Source organism: Protomyctophum parallelum, assembly GCF_964188405.1.
Source record: "Protomyctophum parallelum genome assembly, chromosome: 15".
Classification (NCBI taxonomy): Eukaryota; Metazoa; Chordata; class Actinopteri; order Myctophiformes; family Myctophidae; genus Protomyctophum; species Protomyctophum parallelum.
Window position 1 is genome coordinate 46334600 of NC_139710.1, and position 26724 is coordinate 46361323.

At 42.3% G+C, this 26724-nt stretch overlaps 2 protein-coding genes across 2 annotated transcripts; one reads left to right on the forward strand and one right to left on the reverse strand.

Moving 5' to 3' along the window:
- Nucleotides 1-2936: 2936 nt before the first annotated feature.
- Nucleotides 2937-17222, forward strand: phyhip (phytanoyl-CoA 2-hydroxylase interacting protein; the record flags this gene model as incomplete). The annotated part of the gene is made up of 4 exons (XM_083785054.1): nt 2937-3113; nt 6211-6385; nt 16182-16299; nt 16506-17222. 4 exons carry the CDS (start codon nt 2937-2939, stop codon nt 17050-17052), a joined length of 1017 nt encoding a protein of 338 aa, XP_083641180.1. The 3' UTR covers nt 17053-17222.
- Nucleotides 17223-18366: 1144 nt separating this feature from the next.
- Nucleotides 18367-20559, reverse strand: ppp1r3c2b (protein phosphatase 1 regulatory subunit 3C2, duplicate b). The gene is made up of 3 exons (XM_083784033.1): nt 20485-20559; nt 19864-19944; nt 18367-19557 (listed from the first exon to the last, which is right to left on the reverse strand). Exons 2-3 carry the CDS (start codon nt 19881-19883, stop codon nt 18687-18689), a joined length of 891 nt encoding a protein of 296 aa, XP_083640159.1. The 5' UTR covers nt 19884-19944; nt 20485-20559; the 3' UTR covers nt 18367-18686.
- Between the last annotated feature and the right edge of the window lie 6165 nt (nt 20560-26724).

The window sequence follows — 26724 nt, forward strand, 5'->3', positions numbered from 1 at the left end:
TTTCGCTTATAACAAGCCCACTCTCAACAGAGCATATGCTGAATCAGTGTGGGGCCTATTAATAGCCTCCTACAAAATTACATTTAGCGCATGCAATGGTTTGTACTGTATGCTTATTACACTGTTTCTCAACATCAGGTTCGGGAACCACCATGGGTCCAAATGGACACTTATGGGTCTATAACTCTCAGTACAAATGTTTGTACATTCTGACACTTTATAGTGTAGATCGGGGCCCTAGAGATAAAACGTGGTATCAAAAGGGGGTCCATGGAATGTAAAAGGTTGAGAATCACTGGCTCATTCGTTTTCCTTTTATTTTAGACTAGCCAATTCTTTGTTTTACCCCCCTATACTTTTTCTTCCCAATGTAGTCGTTATCCCAATTTATTCCTTCACTGATGTCGTATCCTACTGACTCACCTGCCAGTGAGGAGCCCCCACCGGGAGGACGTAGAGCCTTTGTCCTACTCCTCCCGCCCAACACTCCCCACCCCCCAGCCAGGCTTACATGCAATTATTTGACTTTTTTTGTGCAGATTTTTAACCACTTTCCCTATTTGTCCCTGTTATGTTATAAATTGTCCATGTACAGTACATCTAAGTCTGTGTACTTGAACTTGAGATACAGTGTACTTGTACTGCCTGAACTGTAGCATACTTTATAGATAGGCTACGAGAGACATCTCAGCGTAAGCTGGTCAGCCTTGCTGCATTAGTCATTATCATGTCATGTTTTTATGTCTCATATCATCTTGTTGTCACGTCATTATGATCCAGCACTATATATGTTACTGTTTGCGTAATAAACTTTGTGAACCTTTAGCGTGATACTGTCTCGTGTCGCGTTATTGTTCTCCCGGGCCTGCCGCCGCAGTCGCCGTACCAAAGGAATACTTCAACCGGATTATCACACACCACCCAGTCTGCACACACTACCAGTCTGTTAGAACCAGACGAGGGTCCAGTTAGAAACGACAACAGGGCCCAGGCCGTAGCGTAACGGTCTGGGCACCGGACTGGTAATCCAGTCGCAGTGTGCCGCGGGTTCGACTCCCGGACCCGACACGGCCTTTACTGCATGTCATCCCCCCATCTCTCTCCCGTTTCCTGTCAGCCTACTGTCTGTCCCTTCAAAAATCAATAAAAGGCGTAAGCCGCAAAAAAGAAAAAAGAAACGACAACAGTCCCTATTTTGGTTAAAATCGCTGGTCTACAAGCTCAACATGTTGCTTTATGACCCATTGATTGATTGAATACTTTATTAACAGTTTGCAAATAGTACAGCGTTACGATTTTACAGTGATGCTAAAAGGATAACTCAAAGCCCTATAGGGCTTGTTTCCACTTCACTGTGGTCCTGTGTGGTCCTCCGGCTATGTTTTAACCGGGAATAAAGTAGTCAAATAGCTCAGTGGTAGACCACAAGGTCACAAAGGTGAGCAACTCTCACAGCCACAACACTAGAGGGAGTATAAATAATGATCTGGTGCCACCCGCATATAGAACACATATGGGTAAATCCACTTTCCACAGCACTGCCACTCAAGTGTGGAATGCCCTGCCCCCTTCCCTCAAAACAAACCAATCACTGGCTTCCTTTAAAACCGGTCTGAAAAATCACCTATCAATGTCAGCGGGTCAAAAGGAGAGAAGATGACTGCAGTGCCCAACCTCCCCATACCCCCCTCCGAGTGATTTATTTGTATTTAGATTTTTTGGTACTTACACCTGTAAATAGTTTGCATGTTTTTTTAGGTATCTCGATTACTGTCAACATTGTTTTGTGAATGAATGCATGGGACCCGAATGGAAACAAGACCGCAAGGTCTTTTTTCGGTGCTCCTTTTGGATAAATGTGCTTTGACTGTACCATGTACTGTTTTGCATTTTGTTATTATCTAATAAAATAATCAATCAATGGCTTTGAACCGGGGCACTGCCGACTCAGGTGCGGCAAGTTTTACTGGGAGCTGATGGTAGGTGTGGTGCTCCACCTCAGCAACCCATCTCCCATGGGGTACAGCATATTGTAACGGGGACAGACTCCCGCGTTCTCAACTGATATTGACAATAAGCTTCAGTTTAATTTCATCTATCAAGGTTGCTTAACGTTTTGGTCATCATCATGACTGATGATGCAACTCCCAATATAGGCCCCAGCCATTTGTGCCAGACTAGATATTCCACCATTTTGTGTTTTATTCAAAACACACTTTTTGCTACTTATCTCAGTCTGGAGTCAAATGATCAAGATGTATCAGGCAAATAGTTTTCATATTACATTCACAGTGGCTATGACTGACTTTCAATATTTGCAGGCCCTGGGCTAGACAAAACATTTTGCACTTTGACAAAATACCTGGTCAAAATACCTGATCAAAAACATTGGTAATATACATTGGTTAACTCCAATAGTCTCTCCAAATTCGGGATCGACAGCATTTTGTGACCCCATTCCCCCCAGAATTACACATGAGGAAGAGATTGAGAGTGCTTTGACTGATTGAGTGGGAGAGTCCAACGTGTGCATGGTTGCCAGGAGACTGCTGTACTGTAGGTGGATTATGAAATGCACGGGGGATCTCGAGCGGGGCCAGTCACCAGGCTCGGAGCTCATTACAGGGTTGTTTGTTGCAGGGAGGAAAATGTCAGTGGAGAGCATGAGTGGTGTGGTGGTGGTTGGGGGGGGGCAGCAGAAGAAAAAAAAACTCTGGACCGTTGACGAAAGGTTAATTGAATTCTGTCTGCGGTGCACTCAACCGCTGCAGTGGCACTTCTGAATTGTTTCACAATTTTCCCCCGTTTGTTGCTTGGTGCTCACTCTGAATATTGTCTGACACAATTTAGTCTCTTTAACAGATGTGGGCAGATGGTTCCAGGTTGCATCTGGCCTGATGATGATCTGATTAATCTCTTTTACTTTGACAGCTAACATGGCAGACGTGGACACATCGCCGCTCTCCACCCCCCATAACATCCAGATATGCGAGGTGAGCTGTGATTCCTTCCGCATCGGGTGGGACATGATCCCGGAGGACACCGCCAGGGCCACACACTTCTTCCTAGACCTGAGCCGGAAGGAGAGCTCGGACGTCCGCTTCAAACACAGGGTGAGTGGAACTGCTCCACACATTCACTGCTACAGTGGTTCCCAAACATTTCAGGCCGTGACCTTAGAGCAGGGGTTTTCAACTGATTGTGAACCAGGGACCACCACCCTGACTTATATCAACCTGGGGACCACTATTGTGTTGGGTGGGGATATGGGCTAAGATTAGTGCTTTTGCTATGCTGCTATACTTGCTATGCATCCCATGTGTATACATCCCACTGTTTCTCAACCGTTGACTACTACTGGTAAAATGTCCTAATAATAATGACTCAACCAGACAATCCGGTGCACTTCCCCCTTCTTGAGAATCTAACTCCCTTTTTCTATTGAATCTCTTGAACTCCAACTTGTCAGTAAATGACTACATGGATGGACTCATCATAGGTCACCAGGTCATTCAGTTCACGGTTTCTCAACTAGTGGGAAGAACATTTAAAACAAATCAACAAATCCTACATTACTAAATGCATGGTCAGGGACCACATGCAATACCTCCACGGACCACCAGTGGTCCACGGACCACCTGTTGAAAACCCATGCCTTAGAGTATCTTATATATAATAGAGACGTGACCGAGAGGAAACACTGACGCGAAAAAGACATGGTGGCCGAAAGTGGTATTGCACTACTATGCGTCATAAGTGCACGTGCTATGCTCCATATGTGAACGCTATGCTCCATACGTGAACGCTATGTTTCATACGTGAACGTGCGCAATGAGCAATACTATGAACGGCCCAGCTCTTTCACGTATGGCCCATAAACCAATCTCAGAATGCACTCTGTTCCAACCCGGAAGAACGCCTCATGCGCTGGGTGAGCAACTCTGGTGACGTCTCTTGACCACCCCAAAAATAATCATATTTGAACTGGGGACCCCACACACCCTGACAAGCACTTTGAATTCATAGGCATTACATTTAGTTTGACTCAGTTCCGCAGATAAATATTGTGAAAACAGCCAAACTACAAGCTCCACAACTACAATTTGGTATTAAAAAAGTTTTGTTTGTTTTGTTTGGAAAATAAAAACAAAGTTTAAACAAAGGACTGCATAGACAAAAAGGGTACCATATTATGAGCATGAATGAGAATCAAATATATGAAGATGTGTTGAAAATCGGTGAAGTAGTCCTTTTGGCAGTATTTTCAAATACCTTTCAATACAGGCCTATTTTATTTCTTTATTGCAAAAAAGGGAATTTCTGCGATGTGATGTTTTGACTGTGAGCTTGTAGATCTGCTATGTTTGCATGTCATTACGTGATGCAATGTAAACTGAAAAAAAATAATTAAGTATCATAAATTCTCACCTACAGAATGACATGTCTAAAATATGCCATGGTTAAGGTGTCTATATGTTCAAGTCCATATCCATGTCTTGCTTCTCATGTTGTGCATAATGTGATACACGCACACTCACATCTTCTCCTTAAGTGCCCTTGTGACATGAGAGGCGTGAGAGGATGGTTCAAAGGAGACCATGCATGGTGTTATTTCGCAGTCTATAGCTGGGTTTAACACTTAACAGCGGAAAAAGCCTACAGCACTTACCTTGAGGTGAGTGTATCTGAAATGGCTCTCTGCAGAATGATGTAATCTGGGGTAGTGTTGATGCTGTGACACTCGTCTGTCCTATGGCGAAATTGAAAATGTGCACAGTCATTGTTTTCAACATGAAGGGGCAGAAACCTATAGAAAAACAACATTTTAATCCAGAATAGCTATAGGATTACTGGTCTAAACGTTAATTCAACGTTTGTTTTTGCATCGCTTTTCTTCGAGTGGCAGGCATCTGTCAACACAGGCTGTGCTCATTATTCCATGAAGTTGATGAACATCAAGCATATCAGTGAATAGTGACTAATACATTTGATTTAATAATAGTGCGTTTGTGTGTGTGTGTGTGTGTGTGTGTGTGTGTGTGTGGGGGGGGGCTATTATTGGCTTCCTCTGAACATAATACATGAATTATCAATGTTGTATAACTGTTGCATAACATAACCAATTAGTGACGGTAATTAGTTGGGATCACAAAATAAACAATTGACACTCAAAGTGTATTGTTGACGGCGCACACAGAGAGATGAGTAATTGTCTTTACAGTACAGAGATTGTATTAGGCCTTATTAAACCTCCTTGTACTGCAAAGAGATTTAGCCTGTTTTTAATTGGCTGCACGCAGAGCTTTTGTGAGTGTTGTCTTATCTTGAGTTATCTTTCATCCCTAGTATATACCAAGATCTTTTCACCTAGAGTAATTCATCAGCAACTAAAACTCCCCATATCTTGCACTCTTTTTTTCTCTTCCTTTATTATCTCTTAGTTGATGTTAATTTTGGCTGTCATATAGGCCTATACTGTATGCTTCATCTCTTGAATCTGTGGGATAGAACCACAATAACCATGAATGAAAAAGTGAAGCGAACACAAAACATCAGCCGTGTTGCCATGGATATATGTACCCCTCTGAGCTTGTTGTAATTAGCTGTGCCTCTGAGAGGTCATGGCCAACGTAATGCCGCTGATTTGAAGTGCTGCGGGCTTCAAACGGACCGCTGACTGCAGTCTGGTCTATGGAGCAAAACAACGAATTGCATTTAACATTTTGCTTGCTTGATTTTTTTTTTTTTTTTTTTAAGATATTTTTTTGCGGCTTACGCCTTTATTGATTTTTTAAGGGATAGAAAGTAGGCTGACAGGAAACGGGAGAGAGATGGGGGGATGACATGCGGTAAAGGCCGTGTCGGGTCCGGGAGTCGAACCCGCGGCACACCGCGACTGGATCACCAGTCCGGTGCCCAGACCGTTACGCTACGGCCTGGGCCTGCTTGATTTGAATAACAAATTAATCACAGTCTCTAAGAACATGATTTACATTTTCTTTGTATGAACAACACATTCTGTTCAACATACAGTAGGCTATAGTGTTGTGTGAGCTTATTGTAGGAAGGCTATTTTCAAATGGCCGAAATGTATATAGGGCTGAAGTGGTTAATGTCTTCAAACGTGTACTCTCAAGTATTGAGTAAATGTACTTGGTTACTTTCCACCACTGACCCTACGCCATGATGTGCTCTGTTATCTCTACACAGGACGTGCCAACCAAACTAGTGGCCAAAGCCGTCCCTCTGCCCATGGCAGTGAGGGGACACTGGTTCCTGAGCCCACGGACAGAGTACTGCGTCGCAGTCCAAACCGCGGTCCGTCAGCCAGACGGAGACTACCTAGTGTCAGAGTGGAGCCAGGTGGTGGAGTTCTGCACAGGAGGTATGACATACATACAGGCCGGGGGCACGCGGTGGCGCAGTCGGTAGAGCCGTCACCTCACAGCTAGAAGGTCTCGGTTTTGATTCCCACTGGGTATGTTGTTGGCGCTGCATGATGGGGGGCATGTTCTCTCCTCGTTGTATGTGTATAAACGTGTATAAGATTTGCACAGATTTTCGTGCAAAAAAGAATAGCAGATCTACAAGCTCATAGCACAGCACGAAGTGACACGCTATGAGCTTGAATATCTGCTATATTGAATATCCAAAGTATTAAATAATGGGATAATGTTGCCGTCTGTCAGAAACCTCTTATCTATCAGAAACCTCTTATCTATCTATTGCAACTTGTTTTTGTTTCTTTTAAATTAATGCCCTATACTATACAAACGTCACACAACGTTTTGAGATTGCATATCTGCTACTTTTGCTATTTTAAAAAATCTGAATCGTGAAAAGTAACTGTTTTGAACATGAGCTTTCCACCTGACAGTGGCGATAATATGCTGCTGCTTATGTAACATTAGTCTATGACAGCAAGGTAGGAGGAACATAAAGGGAGCCTCTTCTGTGCACAGCAGAAACAAAGCCATTTCAGACAGCACTTTACATTCATTAGCATTGAAAAGCAGACATTGCAAAATTGCAGTCTTATGGTCCACCCTGCCACCCATGATACCGCGCACTATACTGTATAGTCCACACCACCACTATATGACAACAGTGGTGAACGATATATTAATAGTTGTAACTAGAAAAAGTGCCCTTCTGGGCACAGGTCTCCACCAGGATAGGAATGTAGGACATTGCAGCTTGCCTTCATCTGGTGGTTGGATAAAAGGGCAACAAAAGTAAACCAGTTATAGCGCCACCTTGAGGCTGAGTTGAAATTGTTCATGTGGCATTTCTTCCTCGGCCTAGTGGGAATGTGCGTGCACAATTTCACGGAAATCATGCGATGTGTTCATGATTTGCAGCATTTTGTTTGAAACTGAGCACTCCTGTGAACTTTGGAAGCCAATCTTAACCAATCAGGATGGAGTCTGAGAAATCTGAAAGACCCGTTTCGTTGAATGGCTCTAGAGAGACTGTGTACCAATTTGCGCGATGTTTGGACAAAATGTAGGTGTACTGTGCAAAAACTTGTTTTGCACAAAGCGGCCTCCTGGTGGCGCTATAACAGGCCGTTCTGGAAATTTTGGGGCAGAGGTTCATCGTTGGCATCCAGGGAGTGTGTGTGCAAAATTTGGCATCGACCGGGTTAACGGTGCCGGAGATTAGCTGCTCACGGACACACACACACACACACACACACACACACACACACACACACACACACACACAGACGGACGGACGGACGGACGGACGGACGGACGGAGTGCAAAACATACTCTCCCCCCATGCCTTCGGCCTGGTGGAGACAATGAATGAAATACTTTAACACAAATTCCCAAATAGTCCAGTACCTGCCTGTAGACCCTATCGCAATTTGGTGTTGGGGGAATTTCTCACTTGAACTAAGTCAATGGGTCCCTAGACATGAAAGATCAATGAGGTGCTTGTCCGCCATAGTGCCACGAATGGCGCAATGGCCACATCAAAAATGGCCGCCATCGGCTATGATGAAAATCCAACCTTTTTGTTTTTTAGTGTTTAAGCACATGTAATACATTCATTTTGACTAATTGTGGTGTGTGGAATTCATTTCTGATATTGTTTTGATGATTTGGGGTGATTTTGACCTTGAAAGGTCATAGTCAAGGTAATTTTGCTATTCCACAGACCTTGGCCATAACTTGTCCATTTTTAGGAGTAAGAACAGGAACAATAAGTCTATTTCAACTAAATCTGACTCTTAAAATTAATTTCTGATATTGTTTTGACCATTAGGGATCATCCTGTCATTGAATTATTGATGTTAATGTCATTTTTCAATAATTCGATTATGATTCTTTAGTCGCTTTTACTATATATTTTCATGATTTGTTTTCTTTACATAAACAAAATACATGGGCATGAGAAAAACAACAACAGCACCATATGTGCTGTGTGAATAAGCCCATTGTACAAAATACTCTGTCCATGGCCCAAATGAGCCAATTCATTGCTATGGCAACCCCATAGTGGAGGTAAGTCAATATATCATAAGAATCGTTCACTTGATGGTACAAGCACCAAATTTGGTACACAAGTGCTTCAGAACCTACTCTCTCAGAAAAGTACGTTGTCCACTTGAAAAAACTAAATGGCCACCATTTTTCAAGATGGCCGCCAAATGAAAAGGGCCTTTTGTGGCAGTTCTGGACAACCGTGGGTCCGACCAACTCGAGACCGGGCACTGCACTCCCTGTGTGTGTGTGTGGAACGTGTGTGTCGAAGTCGGTGGGGCAAACGGTTCTCGGGTTACATGGATTACAGATGTACAGACACACACAGACTTGAATATATGTCAATGGGCAATGCCCATTGGGGTTTTTTTTAGATGATGGGTAAGAAGAGAGAGATGTGATGTCAGGTGGTGTGGGCTAAGAAGTGGTCAGGGCTAAGATAAAGTATATGAGATGTACAGTAAGTGCAAAGAGAGATGGTGAGGGAGGGAGAAAATGATTTGTACCAATTGACCAAACAGTAGACAGTAGTGTATCACGTTAAGGTGAGTATAGAGATGGAAATGTTCTAGCAAGTGAAGCCAGTGTATTGAGAATATGGGACATATGTGTCAGGAGTTATTTGTGACAGAAGGCTACCAGTGAGAGGGAAGATGTATACGATGGTAGTGAGACCAGCCATGCCGTACGGTTGGAAACGGTGGCACTGATGAAAAGGAGGCACAGCTGGAGGTGGCAGAATTAAGGATGCTATGGTTCTCATTAGGAGTGAAAAGGAAGGACATTATCAGAAATTACTGAATTAGAGGATCAGCCCAGGTTAGAAGGTTTGGGGATAAAGCAAGAGAGGTGAGGTTGAGATGGTTTAGACATGTGAAAAGGAGGGATGAGGGTACATTGGGAGAAGGATGCTGAAGATGTAGCTGCCAGGTAAGAGGATGGCCAAAGACAAGGTTTAAGGATGCTGTGAGAGATGACATGAAGGTGGCAGGTCACAGAGGAAGATGTAGAAAACAAAACCAAAAGGGGTCCTCCCCTTTTCCCTGTGCGTGCACACACACACACACACACACACACACACACACACACACACACACACACACACACACACACACACGGTACTCTACAGTACACTACAGTATGTTACAGTACAGTATGGTAAAGTACAGTAACGTGCGGTACGGCATGGTACAGTATGATACCATAAGGTATGGTACAGTACAGTATGATGCCGTACAGTACAGTAAGGTACAGTATGATACCATACAGTAAGGTACAGTATGGTACAGTATGGTACCATGCAGTACGGTACAGTACAGTACAGTACAGTACAGTATTGTACAGTATGATACCATACAGTAAGGTACAGTATGGTACAGTATGGTACCATGCAGTACGGTACAGTACAGTACAGTACAGTATTGTACAGTATGATACCATACAGTAAGGTACGGTACGGTATGGTATCATACTGTACCTTACTGTACGGCATCATACTGTACTGTACCATACCTTATGGTATCATACTGTACCATGCCGTACCGCACGTTACTGTACTTTACAATACTGTACTGTAACATACTGTAGTGTACTGTACAGTACCGTGTGTGTGTGTGTGCACGCACAGGGAAAAGGGGAGGACCCCTTTTGGTTTTGTTTTCTACATCTTCCTCTGTGACCTGCCACCTTCATGTCATCTCTCACAGCATCCTTAAACCTCGTCTTTGGCCATCCTCTTACCTGGCAGCTACATCTTCAGCATCCTTCTCCCAATGTACCCTCATCCCTCCTTTTCACATGTCTAAACCATCTCAACCTCACCTCTCTTGCTTTATCCCCAAACCTTCTAACCTGGGCTGATCCTCTAATTTAGTCATTTCTGATCAAGTCCTTCCTTTTCACTCCTAATGAGAAGCATAGCATCCTTAATTCTGCCACCTCCAGCTCTGCCTCCTTTTCATCAGTGCCACCGTTTCCAACCGTACGGCAAATAACTCCTGACACATATGTCCCATATTCTCAATACACTGGCTTCACTTGCTAGAACATTTCCATCTCTATGCTCACCTTAACCTGTTACACTACTGTCTACTGTTTGGTCAATTGGTACAAATAATTTTCTCCCTCCCTCACCATCTCTCTTTGCACTTACTGTACATCTCATATACTTTATCTTAGCCCTGACCACTTCTTAGCCCACACCACCTGACATCACATCTCTCTCTTCTTACCCATCATCTAAAAAACCCCCCAATGGGCATTGCCCATTGACATATATTCAAGTCTGTGTGTGTCTGTACATCTGTAATCCATGTAACCCGAGAACCGTTTGCCCCACTGACTTCACCAAATTCGACACGTTCCACACACACACAGGGAGTGCAGTGCCCGGTCTCGAGTTGGTCGGACCCACGGTTGTCCAGAACTGCCACAAAAGGCCCTTTTCATTTGGCGGCCATCTTGAAAAATGGTGGCCATTTAGTTTTTCAAGTGGACAACGTACTTTTCTGAGAGAGTAGGTTCTGAAGCACTTGTGTACCAAATTTGGTGCTTGTACCATCAAGTGAACGATTCTTATGATATATTGACTTACCTCCACTATGGGGTTGCCATAGCAATGAATTGGCTCATTTGGGCCATGGACAGAGTCTTTTGTACAATGGGCTTATTCACACAGCACATATGGTGCTGTTGTTGTTTTGCTCATGCCCATGTATTTTGTTTATGTAAAGAAAACAAATCATGAAAATATATAGTAAAAGCGACTAAAGAATCATAATCGAATTATTGAAAAATGACATTAACATCAATAATTCAATGACAGGATGATCCCTAATGGTCAAAACAATATCAGAAATTAATTTTAAGAGTCAGATTTAGTTGAAATAGACTTATTGTTCCTGTTCTTACTCCTAAAAATGGACAAGTTATGGCCAAGGTCTGTGGAATAGCAAAATGACCTTGACTATGACCTTTCAAGGTCAAAATCACCCCAAATCATCAAAACAATATCAGAAATGAATTCCACACACCACAATTAGTCAAAATGAATGTATTACATGTGCTTAAACACTAAAAAACAAAAAGGTTGGATTTTCATCATAGCCGATGGCGGCCATTTTTGATGTGGCCATTGCGCCATTCGTGGCACTATGGCGGACAAGCACCTCATTGATCTTTCATGTCTAGGGACCCATTGACTTAGTTCAAGTGAGAAATTCCCCCAACACCAAATTGCGATAGGGTCTACAGGCAGGTACTGGACTAAAACCTTTTTAGCTGACCCATGCACAACCAAGCAATTAAGTTAAGTCTGTTTGACCCAATTGAATTGGGCCAATTCATTAACATTTGTATATGCCTCCTTTTCATATTATTATAAAAATAAATACATATATAAGTAAAGAACCATTAGAAGATTCTAAGAGAAAGTTCTAAGAATGTTTATAGATGTTTAGTTAGAACCTTTACAGCTCCTGTTAGGAGTATCAGCTTTAAGACTCTCTTCTTCTGTGATTCATATTTTTTCTAAGCAGACTTATCAATGCCAAGAAATATTTGAAGCTGATCCAAAGTGTATATTGCCAGATGGGATCATACAGTCTACTCTATACAGTAAAATACAGGAACATTTCAACCAGGGGCCAGACAGAGTCAAGTGAAGTGTCACTTCCTTGCTCTTTTGCAGTCCTACGTATACATACGTGAACACAGTTCTCTCTCCAAGCACAAGCAGTGCATATTTTAAGACACATTGCCCTGAAAGGAAGTCTGTCTTTAGATTCAGCTGAAGAGTCAGACAGAGTTGCACTGAGTAACAGGCACAAGGTAAGGGATGTCTTGATTGTTATAGAAAAAGCTAATTTGTGATTATTTTCTATTTATTTTAATGTGGAGTAATATGTACATTCTTGTGTTTGATCTCTAAATGGAAAATGTGTTTTTGGGACCGTCTTAACATAATTCTATTCTATTTTTTACAAACCAATGTGAGCAAAACCATAGAGATATTTATGTTAATATAGCAACCCCTTTTGTTTACATTGTCACTGATTGGGTCTCTCAGTCTGAGTATATTTTCTGTTTTCACTTTGGATGGTTAGAAGTTATTTTTAATTAAAAACAATATATAAAGAAATATATCTGATTAGCTGGAAACTGTGTCCTCTTTCAGGGTTAACATCCTATGATCCTCAAAACCTCTCAACTTGAAAAGAATGGAAAACTTCACCACAGAGCCTCTGTACACCGACTACACCAACGGTTCCATAGAGTTGATAGACGATGAAGATTACTCAATAAGACTCTTCTCCGCCATTAGCTATAGCCTAATCTTTTGCATTAGTCTGCCCAGCAATAGCTTCCTCCTGTGGGTTCTTCTTCTTCGAGAAAGAGGCAAGAGGACACCGCCTGACTGTCTGCTTCTGCAGCTTGTAATCTCCGACCTCTTCTTGACCGTGACTCTGCCATTTTGGGCGTCTTACCAACTCCACGGCTGGAGCTTTGGGGACTGGGCCTGCAAAATGATGAACGGCCTCTTCACCTTGGGGATCGACGCTTTCATGATGCTGCTCACCGCCATGTCCATGGACCGATATGTGGCTGTGGTCCACGCTGCCTCTCCGTCCGCACAGGGCCGCAGGGCGCTCTGGGTGCGTTGGGCTAGCGTCGCCATATGGCTGGTCTGTGTCGCTGTAAGCTTCTGGAACACTTGTAACTATGAACTGACTGAACGTGATGATTATTCTGGTGTTTTGTGTGAAGAAGACCCAGATCCACTGGCCCGACGACTGAACTCCTACCTCCACATAGGCCTCTTCTGTCTCCTGCCTTTCGCCGTCGTCTTTTTCTGCTACTTCCACATATTCATGATCGTCAGGCGGTGCGCAATGAAAAGACAGCAGCAGGCTGTAAAACTGATTGCGGCAATAACTGTCGTGTTTTTCTTTTGCTGGGTACCGTACAACGTCATGCTCTTTTTGGATACCCTGGCGATCGACGTGGAGTCGCTGAAGACTGACGCGTTGTTTTACGCGTACTACATCACCCACACACTGGCGTACTACCACTGCTGCCTCAACCCGCTGTTCCACGTGTTCGGAGCGGGGAAGTTCCGGAGGCATCTTCCTCTGTCGGGCGTCGCCTCGTACCAAAGAGGAGAGAGCAGCAGGCAGAATCGCCGTTCTACGACAAACAGCCAACGACACCCTGCTGTCTCCCAGCAGACCTGCGTGTAATTATTATATCATAATTAAATAACTCATGTGTGTTTGTGTGTGTGTGTGTGTGTGTGTGTGTGTGTGTGTGTGTGTGTGTGTGTGTGTGTCTGTGTGTATATATTGTGTATATTCCTGCACTATACCTGCATCCAGTGATATTGGTACATAGAAATTGATCTATTGAAGATTCTGACTTTCAAATGTACATAATTTTTGTTTTGATTGTATTGCTGTATTGTGCTTTGGCAATGTAAACGTATGTTTTGTCATGCCAATAAAGCCCTTTGAATTGAATTGAATTGAAGTGTGCGTGTGTGTGAATCACATATTAATGACAAAGTAAAATGTTGTTAATGAGTGGTATTCCCCTCTAAGATAAAGCTTTCAATACTGAACCTTTAATTAATGTGGTTTAGTGAAACTTTTACATCTGTTAGGATTGCAGGGCTTATAGACTCTCAGCCATGTTGCACGAAATGCCAAGAAATATTTCAAGCTGATTCAAAGGTTTATTGTTTATATTATTATATTGCTAGTGATCATAAAGTTATAGTAAAGTGTATAGGAGCTTCTGAACTAGGGGGCAGAGTCAAGTGAAGGGTCACTTCCGTGAGATTATTACTGATTAAATAACTAAAACTCAAGGTTTTCAGTCTAATGTCATCCACAACAGGCAGTTTGGTTTCAATAATCAAGCCATTAGCAGGCAGACTGAACCTGCCTGTCACTGAGTTTTAGCGTATAATATTGCCTTCGTAAGGCATGTTGACTTCAATTTAGTAGCCAAAAGAGGGATTTCATTTATTTTAAAAAACAAAAACAAACTAGAAAAAGTGCCCTACTGGGCACAGGTCTCCACCAGGATGACAGTGACCTTGCTACATAGTCTATTCACAATTAGTCCATGAAAGTTTCAGATACAAATAATAGAAAATGTGTTTTACATATGTCGGCCTCCTGGTGGCGCTATAAAGAGCAGATGTGAAACATTCCAGGCAAAGGTTTTTCCTTGGCCTCTAGGGAGTTGGCATAGAAAGTTATCCACAGATCCGTGCAGTTAGAGGTAAAAACACTTTTGGGCCAGTTATAGCGCCACCTTGAGGCTGAGTTGAAATTGTTCATGTGGCATTTTGTCCTGGGCCTAGTGGGAATGTGGGTGCACAATTTCACGGAAATCACGCGATGTGTTCATGATTTGCAGCATTTTGTTTGAAACTGAGCACTCCTGTGAATTTTGGAAGCCAATCTTAACCAATCAGGATGGAGTCTGAGAAATCTGAAAGACCGGTTTGGTTGAATGGCTCTAGAGAGACTGTGTACCAATTTGCGTGATGTTTGGACAAAATCTGTAGGTGTACTGTGCAAAAACTTGTTTTGCACAAAGCGGCCTCCTGGTGGCGCTATAACAGGCCGTTCTGGAAAGTTTGGGGCAGAGGTTCATGGTTGGCATCCAGGGAGTGTGTGTGCAAAATTTGGCATCGACCGGGTTAACGGTGGTTGAGATTAGCTGGTCACGGACGGACGGACGGACACACGGACACACGGACACACGGACGGACGGACGGAGTGCAAAACATACTCTCCCCATGCCTTCGGCTGGTGGAGACAATTAGCACTTGGTGTGGATGAATATTATCCCTGAGTCTAATCCGAGTCCTTTGGAGCAGTGGTTCTTAAACCTTTTAGCTCAAGACCCATAAGAGAAATTTGAATAACCTAACCACTACAGAGGGGATCTCTTATTGAAAGAGTCTCAAGCCATAAGTATCTAGGCATATGGATAGACGACAAACTATCCTTTAAAACCAACATTAGCATTTCTCTATAGAAATAAAGCTTGCTTTGACTTCATCAGTAACTTACTTAAATCACTGGACACAATCTACCACTCTGCCCTCCGGTTTACAACCGGAGATGGGTTTCCTCACTCATCACTGTAGGCTTTATGAGAAGGTTGGTTGGCCATCATTGGCTATGAGACGAGAACAGCGTTGCACTGTTTTTTATCTATAAGGCCTTACTCAATAAATTGCCTGATATTAATTCTGAACTGGGTAAGACATCTTTCAATATGCCCCCCAAATGTGGAACTGTTTACAATCCGTTTTAAAACTGAAGAACTTGATTTCACTTGATTGATTTAAATGTCTTGCATGGAATAATGTGACATATAGCTGTACTGAATTGTTTATTTTCTTGTAATATATTTGTATGTTATGTTACAGTGTAATCAGGGCGTCATTGTAAAAGAGAGCTGGTTCTCAATTGACTTCCCTGAATAAATAAAGGTGAAAGAAAGAAAGAACCCCGATAGTGTAAAAAACAAACCCGTCCCACTGATCAGAGGGGTGTGAAGTTTCAGAAAGGTGGAACCTGTCATTTTGTCCATGATTGTCGCCACAATGTCTGTGTCGTATTTCGCCACCAGCACCAAATATATACACATAGAGTTCTTTTTTTTATGTTTCAGATTACGCCATGGATCACCTCCAGCAACTTCTCGACAAGGCCAAGGACTCAGCAGGAAGGCTGTTGAAATTATCTGTGTTCTATCGCAACCAGCATCCAGACTACTTCCACCATGTCAGGTCAGTGCCACGTTCACATCTGTTTGTTGTGTACAACAACAAACGAAGCACTAAACGACTATTCACATATTGCAGCCATTTTGCCCTACATTCATAACAAGGCATTCACCTTGGGGTTTCTAATCCACCATGCAATGGCCGCACAAAATGGCCAAAATATGAGTATGGACCATAATCCCCCTTTCCTCCATGTCTCTTTTGATTAGAACTGAGTGCGGAGGGCTCATGCGTCCAGCCCTAAAAGACAACAGTGGGAGCCACGGTTCCCCGATTAATGCCAAACTGAGCGGAGTTTTCCTCAGCTGCAACACAGAGTTTGACACGGGCCTTCCACCCAAAGACTCCCCGTACGGGCCCCTGCGCTTCCAAATCCCTGCCGGACTCCTGCTGAACCCCGACACCTGTCTGTATTTCGCGGACTTCTACTGCATGTACACCGCTTACCACTACGTGGTTCTGGTGCTGGCCCCTAGCGGATCGGAGGGGGACAGCTTCTGCCGCAGCCGACTCCCAATGCTGGACATCTCCTCCAATCCGTTCCTCACGTACATTGCCGCCGAGGGACCCGGGGAGGAGGCCCTGTTCTGCCATGCCAGCGACGTCATCCTGGAGGTGCTTTTCACGGAGCCCATCCATTTGGACCACGGCAACGTGGAGCAGATCAGCGGGCACCACCAGCTGATGAGTCTGACCACGGCCAACGCCAAGAAAGACCCGAGCTGCAAGGTGTGCAACATCAGCGTGGGCCGCTGAGGGAAGAATTGACTGCGAGAAATCTGGTTAAATGACCGAACTCATCCTGTGTTACTGTCTGGGACAGCCTAATTACTTAATCTACACGTCTTTCGAATGCTGACGTCGCGCTCTGAAAAGAACATATCTACAAGTTCAGGGCGCGTTGCACCGCAAGGCGTTGCAAGCTTGTAGATTATATTATTACTATTTGTGACGCTCAACGCCGTCGTGAGATGGGTGTATTATGCATGCTGCTTTCCCTATCCTGCCCCTCCCTTAGCTAGCATAGATAGTGTTAGAGGTGTGTTTCCATTTATCGCCAGTTTGTCCAGACTATTTTGGGGGTTTAGTTGATATGAGAACAATCTGACCTCTTCAATAGTTAAGTTTGTACGCAGTAAAATCCTGAGTGTTAGTTTAACTCTTGAGTTAAATCGACACTCAGGATGTTACAGTGTACCTTAATGTCCCTTTTATACTGTATATATTTTTGCATTATTTTAATAATATTTTTGGTGTTATATTTATGTTTGACTCATATTTGGTTACTTGTTTCTAATCTATTTATTCTTACTAAAATGTTTGTATAGCCTACAGCACAAAGTACCGGTAAGGTATGTTTAATTTGAGTTTCTACATAGCAGCACTAAGTGACAAATAACCTTTTTATTTTGTGTGCAACTATTATTCAAACTGTCATTATCAACGTCACACTGTAACCAAATCGGAAATGATGTAAGATTAGGTCACAAACATCACATTACTTCATAATACAGTAAAGTCAAACTTGTGAAAGTAGCTTCCTCAAATCAGCTGACTCGAGAGGTGAATTATGCTTTGTCATGTGGCAGAGTGACACGGCAAGAGAATACAAGAAGAATAGAATACAAGAATACAATCTGCAAGGTGTTGTGTTGTTGTGAGCTTGCAGATTGGCTATTTTGGGAGCACGACTCTGTCACACGACAAATCAATGCTGCAGGCTCTTAAGAAAAAGAGAATGTCAAAAGTCATTGCAGGCACTCTTTGACGTCATACTTCAGTTCTATAAACAGCAGTGCTGAGCAACGATAGGTTTCTCTCACCTCCCATGGGATCTGTATTGTCGCCGGTGTCATAATCCATGACCTGGCTCAGGCTGCACTAGTATGACAGGATGTAAAAGATACCCGAAAGGGCTCCCCTTGACCCTTACAGATGCACGGTCAAAATGCATGAACTGATCAGTGGCCAGGAGTCACTTTCAGAGCCTGCATTTATGTAAGCTTAGCAGTGATCTTTGATTGACAATAGTTTATGAACTAAGAATAGAATAAACACATTTAATTTACTGTGGAAGATCATTTTTAATATTAAAGCTTCACAGAAAGTTAGTATGTAAAAAAATAAAAAATACAACGAAAATAGAACTCATGATTTACTTTGTTATGAAGTCGTGTCTGAGAATGTCTAAACGTTTAGGATCAAAGTCTGAAAGTACACAGAATAGCTACAGGGAGGGATGATTCTAACGTTCAGTTCAAAGCAAACAGTGTAAAATACTTCTTCATTGTTCAGCCTATCTTCACAATCATTCAATAGCTCTGCTAAAGGAAAACTGATGCAATAAGAACAGCATTAGGGCGTGTGTATATTGTATAATGCAGGGATAGTTATGCACTCTCTCTCTGACTCTTGCCATGGCAGAGATGGGAACTTACAGACACGTGAACGCCGTAATTCTGTCCACCGTTATTGTCCCAAAAAGGTGTGGTGTGTCCGCCAGGCAAATACCTCAAACAGAACTCTATCTTCTTCTTGGCATCGACAATTTTTGGAATGGGAATATCAAATTCAAAGATGTCTGTCTGTGGTCCGCCGTAACGCTTCTCCAAGTATGCACAGGGCGCATCTTTGTAGCTCTGCCAGGAGTTGAAGGTGACGCGCGCGCACACATTCTTCTTGAAGCTGACGTTCCTCACCCGGACGGTGCCCTGGAGGGACAGGTCGCTGACAGTGCAGTTCTCCAGGGTCACCATGCTCTTGTCCAGCTTGGCACGGAAGGCCTGAAAGTCGGCAGAGGGCTGCGGGAAGCCCAGCTTGAGCTGAGTCCCTGGGCAACAGGTGCTGACCGTGCAGCTGTAACTAACATCTGTCATGGTTCCCAAATCCTGGATGGATGGCAGTGGGCCCAAGCCACACTGCTCCTCCGCCTCCGAAAACACCCGAACCGCTGTGAGAGAAAATCCTTTGGAGTCGGCGAAGACCACACGCTTGTTCTTGATGATGGGCATCAGCAATTCGTCGTCGTCCATATCGTCCAGGAAAAAAGACATGGGCGAGGTCAAAAACGCTTGGCTTAACATGACAGACGAGAGCGGTTCTGAAAGCGGAGCCCGGAGGCATGGTCGCTGGGGCTTCAGGATAGGCACCCAAACGTGAGGGCACAGTTCCTTGCGCTGGTTCAAGCACAGCGTCACGGCAAGCTCCACGAGTCCTGACGAATGTGCCATTGAGCCAAATCCCAACATATTAGGTAGGAGCCTGTGAATAGGGAAGGGAGGGGAGGTCAACAACTGAAGGGCATTCTCCCACAGCTACAACGGCTCCACATGGTGGACTTTAATTAAACATGCAAGAGGCACTGTGTGGTTCAAATATAGAAATAGCCTGAGGGTGTCCCTCGGTAATAGGTGATGATTGGTGGTGTGTGGACATAATAAAGAAAACAATGTATTACAGGTCAAACGGATGTTTGTTTATAAGAATTTGTTCATGATTTATGAATCAATTCTATGCCAGAAAAACGTACTCACACCAGCAGACTCCTTCTGTTAAATATGCACCTACCTTGTGCTCGTCTTGTCCATGCTTGTGTCGGATGTTGAGTGAGAGATGTGCCTCTCACTGTCAGCCAGGCTGGGTTATCGTCTACACAAAATAAATAGGCATTTTCAGTGACACACTTCACTATGTAAGCCATTATTACAGCATGCAACTTCGTCCACGGCTACAATATAACTTCAAACAGTACATTTGACGGTAGTCTGCAACAATGCAGATAGTAGTAGTTGTAGTTTATTTATTTCAGTCATGACAGTTAACATAACAGTTAAACATACAGTAAAATAAAGTCAACAAGATCACTTTTGGTCGAAAAGGTATGGGTTGAAGCCATAGCTGTTTTTTTGCCCAACTTATGGTAAATACCATATAATCACTATTAACATCATTGTTTATTTGTGTAAGAGTTTTTTTCTTGTCTTCTCTTCCAATTATAAGGTTACATTTATATACTGTATATAAATATATATTTCAATAACACACTTTCTATATACAGAAGTGAAGTGTTTTATTCATACATCAATCTATAATAAACTATAAACATAATTCACATATGTATACATAGTATGGGGGGAGGGGGGGGGGGGGTATTTAGAAAAATACAGCCCATTTTCATGTGTTACTTACATTCAACAGGTTATTGGAGGAAAAGCAGGAAGTTGCTTTGTGAAGTCTGTCATTCCACGGAGTGTGTCTGTGTGGTGAACCATGGTATTTATACCCCGGGCTCAGCAAACCAGCTGATAAACCTCGCTCTCTTCTGGCCAATCAGCAAAGCCTTAGCTTTTATTATGTTTTGGGCAGTGGTTGAAAAAGTACTCACAATGTTTACTTAAGTAAAAGTATCAATACCGCAATATAGAAATACTCTGTTATAAGTAAAGGTCCTGAATAAAAAATGTACTTGGGTAAAAGTGCAAAAGTATTGGCATCGAAATGTACTTCAAGCGCCAAAAGTAAAAGTACAAATGTACTTTTGACGCAAGAGACGCATTGTGAGCTTGTAGATCGGCTATATTCACATGTCCGATAAAGTGGATGTTTTCAAATAAATGTAGAGTAGTAAAAGTATAATATTTGGATCCGTAATGTAGTGGAGTAGAAGCAAAATCATTGGAAATTGGAAATACTCCAGTAAAGTAAAAGTACCTCAAAATGTTACTTAAGCTTAATGTTACAGTACTTAAGTAAATGTACTTAGTTACTTTCCACCACTGGTTTTGGGGAAAGTTTCATTTTAAACATATACTATTTTATCCTGATTTCACATTATAGTGTACATGGAAAAAAAAGTTAAACCAATTCACTTAAAATCTTAGTATGAGCTTTCTCTATTAACTAACAAATATCACTATCACTGCCATCCACATGCCATTATTTGTCTTTCCTACTATCCAAAACTGCATCAACCAGAAAGAAGTAAATATAGTGGGATTCAGATTCACAACAAGTGCATTGATCGTGGTGATGGGGTGATGTGTCAGTAATTCAAAACCCCTGCTATATTGTGGAATGGAATCTATTCCTGTGAGCCACGGCGTGCTCTATTCCGGGCGCTGTTAATGGACTCCTGCATGGTCCCATAGAGACATGATGGTTCATGATGATCCCAAATATTCTGCATGTCAACGAGGAGTGTGCATGGCCTTAAGTTGGAACCTCTTTGGCGCTCAGCAGCCTAGGTAATAGTGCTGCTGTGTTACATAAGCATCTCAATCTAAACATGCAAGAAGAGGTACATTGGTTCAAATATAGAAATAGCCTGAAGATTTCCCTCAGTAATTAAGGTGATGTTGGTTGGTGTGTGGTGGACTTAATAAAGAAAGAAATCTATCACACTATGCTCCAAGCTGAAGGAGTGGCGTGCTGCATGCAAACAATCTCACAAACTCACCATAACCTTTATTTAAGCTCGGATAACCTTTATTTAAGCTCGGAGTACTGCCAGTTGAACAGGTAGTCATCCTCATACATATACAGCAATAATTAAAATACATGAGTCCGAAGACAGAAAAAATAATACTAAGTAATACTAAAACAGATACACCAAAACAATGTAATGAAGAAGCTACAATCTTGAACAAAAGTGTTGGAAACCATTGCCCTGAATTGACCCAAAAAGGGAAGTGAACTCATTTTTAAGGACTTCTGGAGCTCATTCCAAGCCAATGGAGCACTGACAGAAATCTGCCTTGACTAGCCCTGTCTGAGCAGGAGGAACCATGAGCGACAGGAACTCACTGGAGCGGGTCTGGTAGGGACTAGAGGTTTCTGATCCAACATAGAATATAAGGGGGGAGCATTCCTGAGACAGCTTTAAAAATAAACAGATACCAGTGCTTAACACACCTCTCAGACAGAGACTACAAGCTCACAAAGGGTTGCTATGTAGATCTAGTTATATTAGTATATGGGGCTAGGTTCATAATTTACCTTCTTGACCGCAAAATCGTCAGATACAGAGCGATCTAATTTGACGCTTCAACTCAAGGACTTTATTTGAGGTTGATAAATCATATTGCCATTGCAGACAGGGACATACTGGTATACAGACAGCCTCGTTACAACAGTTTCCGCAGCTCAGCTAAAAACCCTAATAACCATAATGATAGTCCCACGTCTGTTATTACAGGCAAAGTGGTAACACAGAACAGAAAATTAGCTGAAATCTCCATGTTAACCGCTTACAGCATATACTTCATTGACTGGGGTTGCCTTAGGGGGGGTCTATACTTGGCGCCCTCTCCTTTCTTCCCTCTACATGAGTGGTTCTCAACCAGTGGTCCGGGGACCACCAACAGTGGTCCTTGAGGGAGTTCCAGGTGGTCCCCATGCAACTAAATGATTCAGAGTTGGTAACCAAATGAACCCTTATTAGATCTTTAACTCTTGAGAGCGTAAAATGAAACCAAATGGACCCTTGCAGGTCCATTTGGTTTCATTTTATGCTCTCAAGAGTTGAATAATTGTTAAACATCTGCATTACTTAATTTACAAGAAGTCTATACAATTAAAGAATGTAGAATAATTGTTATTTTGATCACCCTTTGCCTGTTATCTCTCCTAATGGTACCAACTTGTGGACAAAATCTTCCAACGACAACTACATATTTAGTTTTGGGGACGCTAAATGCCATCAAATGGTGGTCCGTGGCTCAAATGCCAAATGAATAAGGCCTTGGTGTGAAAAAGGTTGACCACCACTCTACATCTATTATTTGCCAAAACCAGCTGATCTACAAGGTCACTCACGAAATGATGTGGTGTGTTTTTGAGCTTGTCGATCTGCTATTTGGCTGCTGAATGTTTGCCTTCAGAATGCCTTCAACATGCCCAGAATAGGGACATGATGTGGCTAATGTAGTTAATGCGTTTCTCTGTAAACTGTGGTTTCACAAAGAAGATAATGTGCTGCAAGTCAGCTATTATTTCACCGCACAGAGCCGCTCTCTCTCGATCGTTAATTAGTTCCGATGGCTCTGCAAATTGCGTTAGGGAAAATACAACAAGCACTGAATACCCTAAGTATGAAAACCTTATTATAACAACGTGATTACCACAGTTTATCCTTCAGAGAAGGCCTTGTTTCAGGTGATTCCATTGCGATTAAATAGGTTCATGCCATGGTCATGGTCCGACTACATATTTACTACATGTTTAGCTCATGTCAGACATGTTTTGTTTAGCCCCCTGACTTCAACACATGATATACTTGCAGTGGTGGAAAGTAAATAAGTACATGTACTTTTATTTTATTGGAGTATTTCAAATTTTCAGCACTTTAACTTAACTACTGCACTACATCTCAGAGGCAAATATTGTACTTTTACTCAACTACATTTATATGAAACCTTTAGTTACTGTTGACCATTTTCAAAGCATAGGCTACTGTGGTTTATTTTTTTCAGGGAAGCCATTGGACTTTATTTCAGTACTACAGCATGGAAATCAACTTGACTGAGAATTTTGCAGAGAATGCTTCTAAATATCATTTTGATTTCAAAAGTCACCCCCAAAATAGTCAAAATAGAAAAGATTGATTTCCAAACCTAATTTATATGTCCTTGCAAAATGTATGACATGCCCTCTGTTATGTTTAGCCAAAACTGACTCAATAATTCAGGTAACGTTAGTAATGTAATGACTTCACTTTGGAAATAATGTAAAAGAGCATCATGTAAACAAAGACAAAATTGTGTTTATGTACAACATCAGGCTGAAGCTGTGAATAGACAACTTATGCACCTTTAACATAATGTGAAACAGTCTTCAATTATATTATGTAATGGAGAGGCAAACAGTCTCATGTGTTTCTCAGCACACCAGTATGCCTTATAGACTAATCAGGCTTGTCAGATGGCTAAATGAAAGGGCAGTGCCGTGTGAAGTAACACGTAGCACACTCCACTGGTTTTAACAGTGAGTCTGCATGACACGGCTGGCATGCAGATATAACAGCAGAGATTCCGGGAATGTTTTCTTGCCCACTGTACTCATTAGGGTTAAATGTATTATTGCAATCATTAGTACTGTCTTTAACGTCTCGATCAAAACGCATTTTGTTTATCCCTTAGTGGAGCATGCACTAGTATCACACGTAGTGTTATGACTCAATTGTTTCAGTATGAAGAAAAGCATCCTCCCACAGTAATCAGAACGTCAAGTTGTGTAATTCATATCTGATGCATCTCATTAAGCAACATAGAAAAAGCTCTTTAACTGAGTCAATAAACGGGAAGTACAATTATGTCGCAGATATCTGGTTAAACCCGTTTCAACCCGTTCCAAAGACACCAAACAACAGGATACAGTCAATGTGCAACATTTAAAAGATTGTACTGTAGTAGGTTATGTAACAACTACTTGAATATGATACCAGTGGTCTGATAAATTTAGCCCATTGACTGAAACTACTTGTGTGGGATGGGGGATAGCCAATTTAAGCATCGGCTATTTAAGACAAGTCATACAATTTACAAGTTAGGCCTTTAACGGGCGTTCTTAATCCAGAGCCACTTACAGTAAGCAAGGTAAACACAAATAATACATCAAAGCCAAGTGACACCTATGTTGTACAAACTCATATCTTTGCTTCGGCAGTCCCTGTAACAAAAATATTTAGAAATGGGGTCGGCAGCTTAATGTTAATGTTGATATGGTCCTTGGCATGAAAAAGTTTGAGAATCACTGATATAGGAAAACTCTTAAGGTTTAGAAGACATTTTGTAGAATCTGCCTCAGCTCCTGTGTGTGTGAGCAGTGGCCTAAAAGTGAGTGACCACCGGTGCATAGCTGGTTGCCTGGCAACATCAAGATGGAAGGCGCTGCCAGCTGCGCTGCTTTGTGGACTGCAAAAAAGGCAGTGGTTCTCAAACTGGGGTCCATGGACTCTCAGGGTTCCTTGAGAGGGGTCAAAATTGGCCTTTGCAAGTCTGTAACTCTGACAGTGTACAAATGGACCATTTTGGTTCCATTCTTCCTATCCCTATTTGGAATAGATCCATTCTCTTAAGCCCAAACCACACCAAGGGTCGCGTTGGGAGAAAACGGTTTAAAGGTAAACCACACCAATGCAACTCATTGAGTTGAAAGGAGTTGCATTGGTGTGGTTTACCTTAAAAATGTTTTGTCACTCCCAAAGCGACCCTTTGGTGTGGTTAGGGCTTTCCCAATAATGACTCAACCGGTCAATCCGTTACCTTCTAACTCCCTTTTCTGTGGAATTCCTTGACCTCCGACAAGTAACAATGACGTGTCATCATAGGTTATTTAGTGCGCCGTTTCTCAACTAGACTTCACTTTCATACTAAATGCGTAGTCAGGGACCACATGCACTACCTTCACAGACCACCAGTTGAAAGGATTTGGTTACTGAGCAATAATAGGTACAAGAAAATTACAGCTTGGCACGCGTGACAGAATGCAGCCTTAATTGTAACTAACTTGTACGTTTTTTTTTGTAGAAGAGGCAAACTAATAGTTTGCTTTGATTGAATAGTTGATTGAACACGTACGGACCCGGTGTACTATATGATTTGATTTGGGTGTGTTCTAAATAAAGTTAGTGTTGATTATCATGTATTAAACTAGGCCTAATTATAGTAAACTGTCGAGGAAATGTGGGATACCCGAGTTGTATATTTAAGGACGTCATAAACCAAGCCATGAGAAGCTGTTTTCTGTTCCCACTGACATTTGACTTGTGACTTGTGTGACATGTGTTAGGACCCACCTTCTCCCTGAGGGGGGGGGGTAGGAAATGTATATAAGCTGAAGTCTGACTGAGATGGGGTTGGGTCAGTACGGTGTTCCATTGTAACGCTTCACTGCTGTCCCCGTATTCGAATACATTCTATTCCAATACTCTGAATTGTGTCTGTTTCATTATTGTAATACTATTATACTAAAAAGGATAAAGATTAAGGGAAAAAGAGACTTTTTACACTACAATAATGTTTCAAGTTTACACTGTATACAAATAAATTACACAATAATCAACACAAATTATATTTAGAACACACATGTCCAATCAATTATTCCATCAAAGCAAACGGCATAAACAATATTAGTTTGCCTCTTCTACAAAAATAAAAGTTACAAGTTACAATTCTCTTGTATCATAACGGTCCGTAGGCCTACTTGTATTATTTCCCACCACGGAGTAACCTCGCATCAGACTATCCGAGTGTCGGTAGGCCAATCAGAGGCAGGCAAGGCGTTACCATGCCTCTGCCATGCCTATGCTCAGACACAAACAAGATATACGCGTTGAAAACCCCTGCCATAAGACAATAGAAATGGTGCCCAATGCCTCTGTGCTTGTTGGCACTCAAGCGTCAAATGTTGGATTGGGGGAAAGTCCCTGCG

What these genes read in the sequence shown, in the direction of transcription:
- ppp1r3c2b (XM_083784033.1), bottom strand. Translation starts at nt 19,883, where the DNA reads ATGGACAAGACGAGCACAAG. An exon ending in ATGGACAAGACGAGCACAAG is followed by an intron (nt 19,558 to 19,863) that starts GTAGGTGCATAT and finishes CCCTATTCACAG; the next exon opens with GCTCCTACCTAATATGTTGG.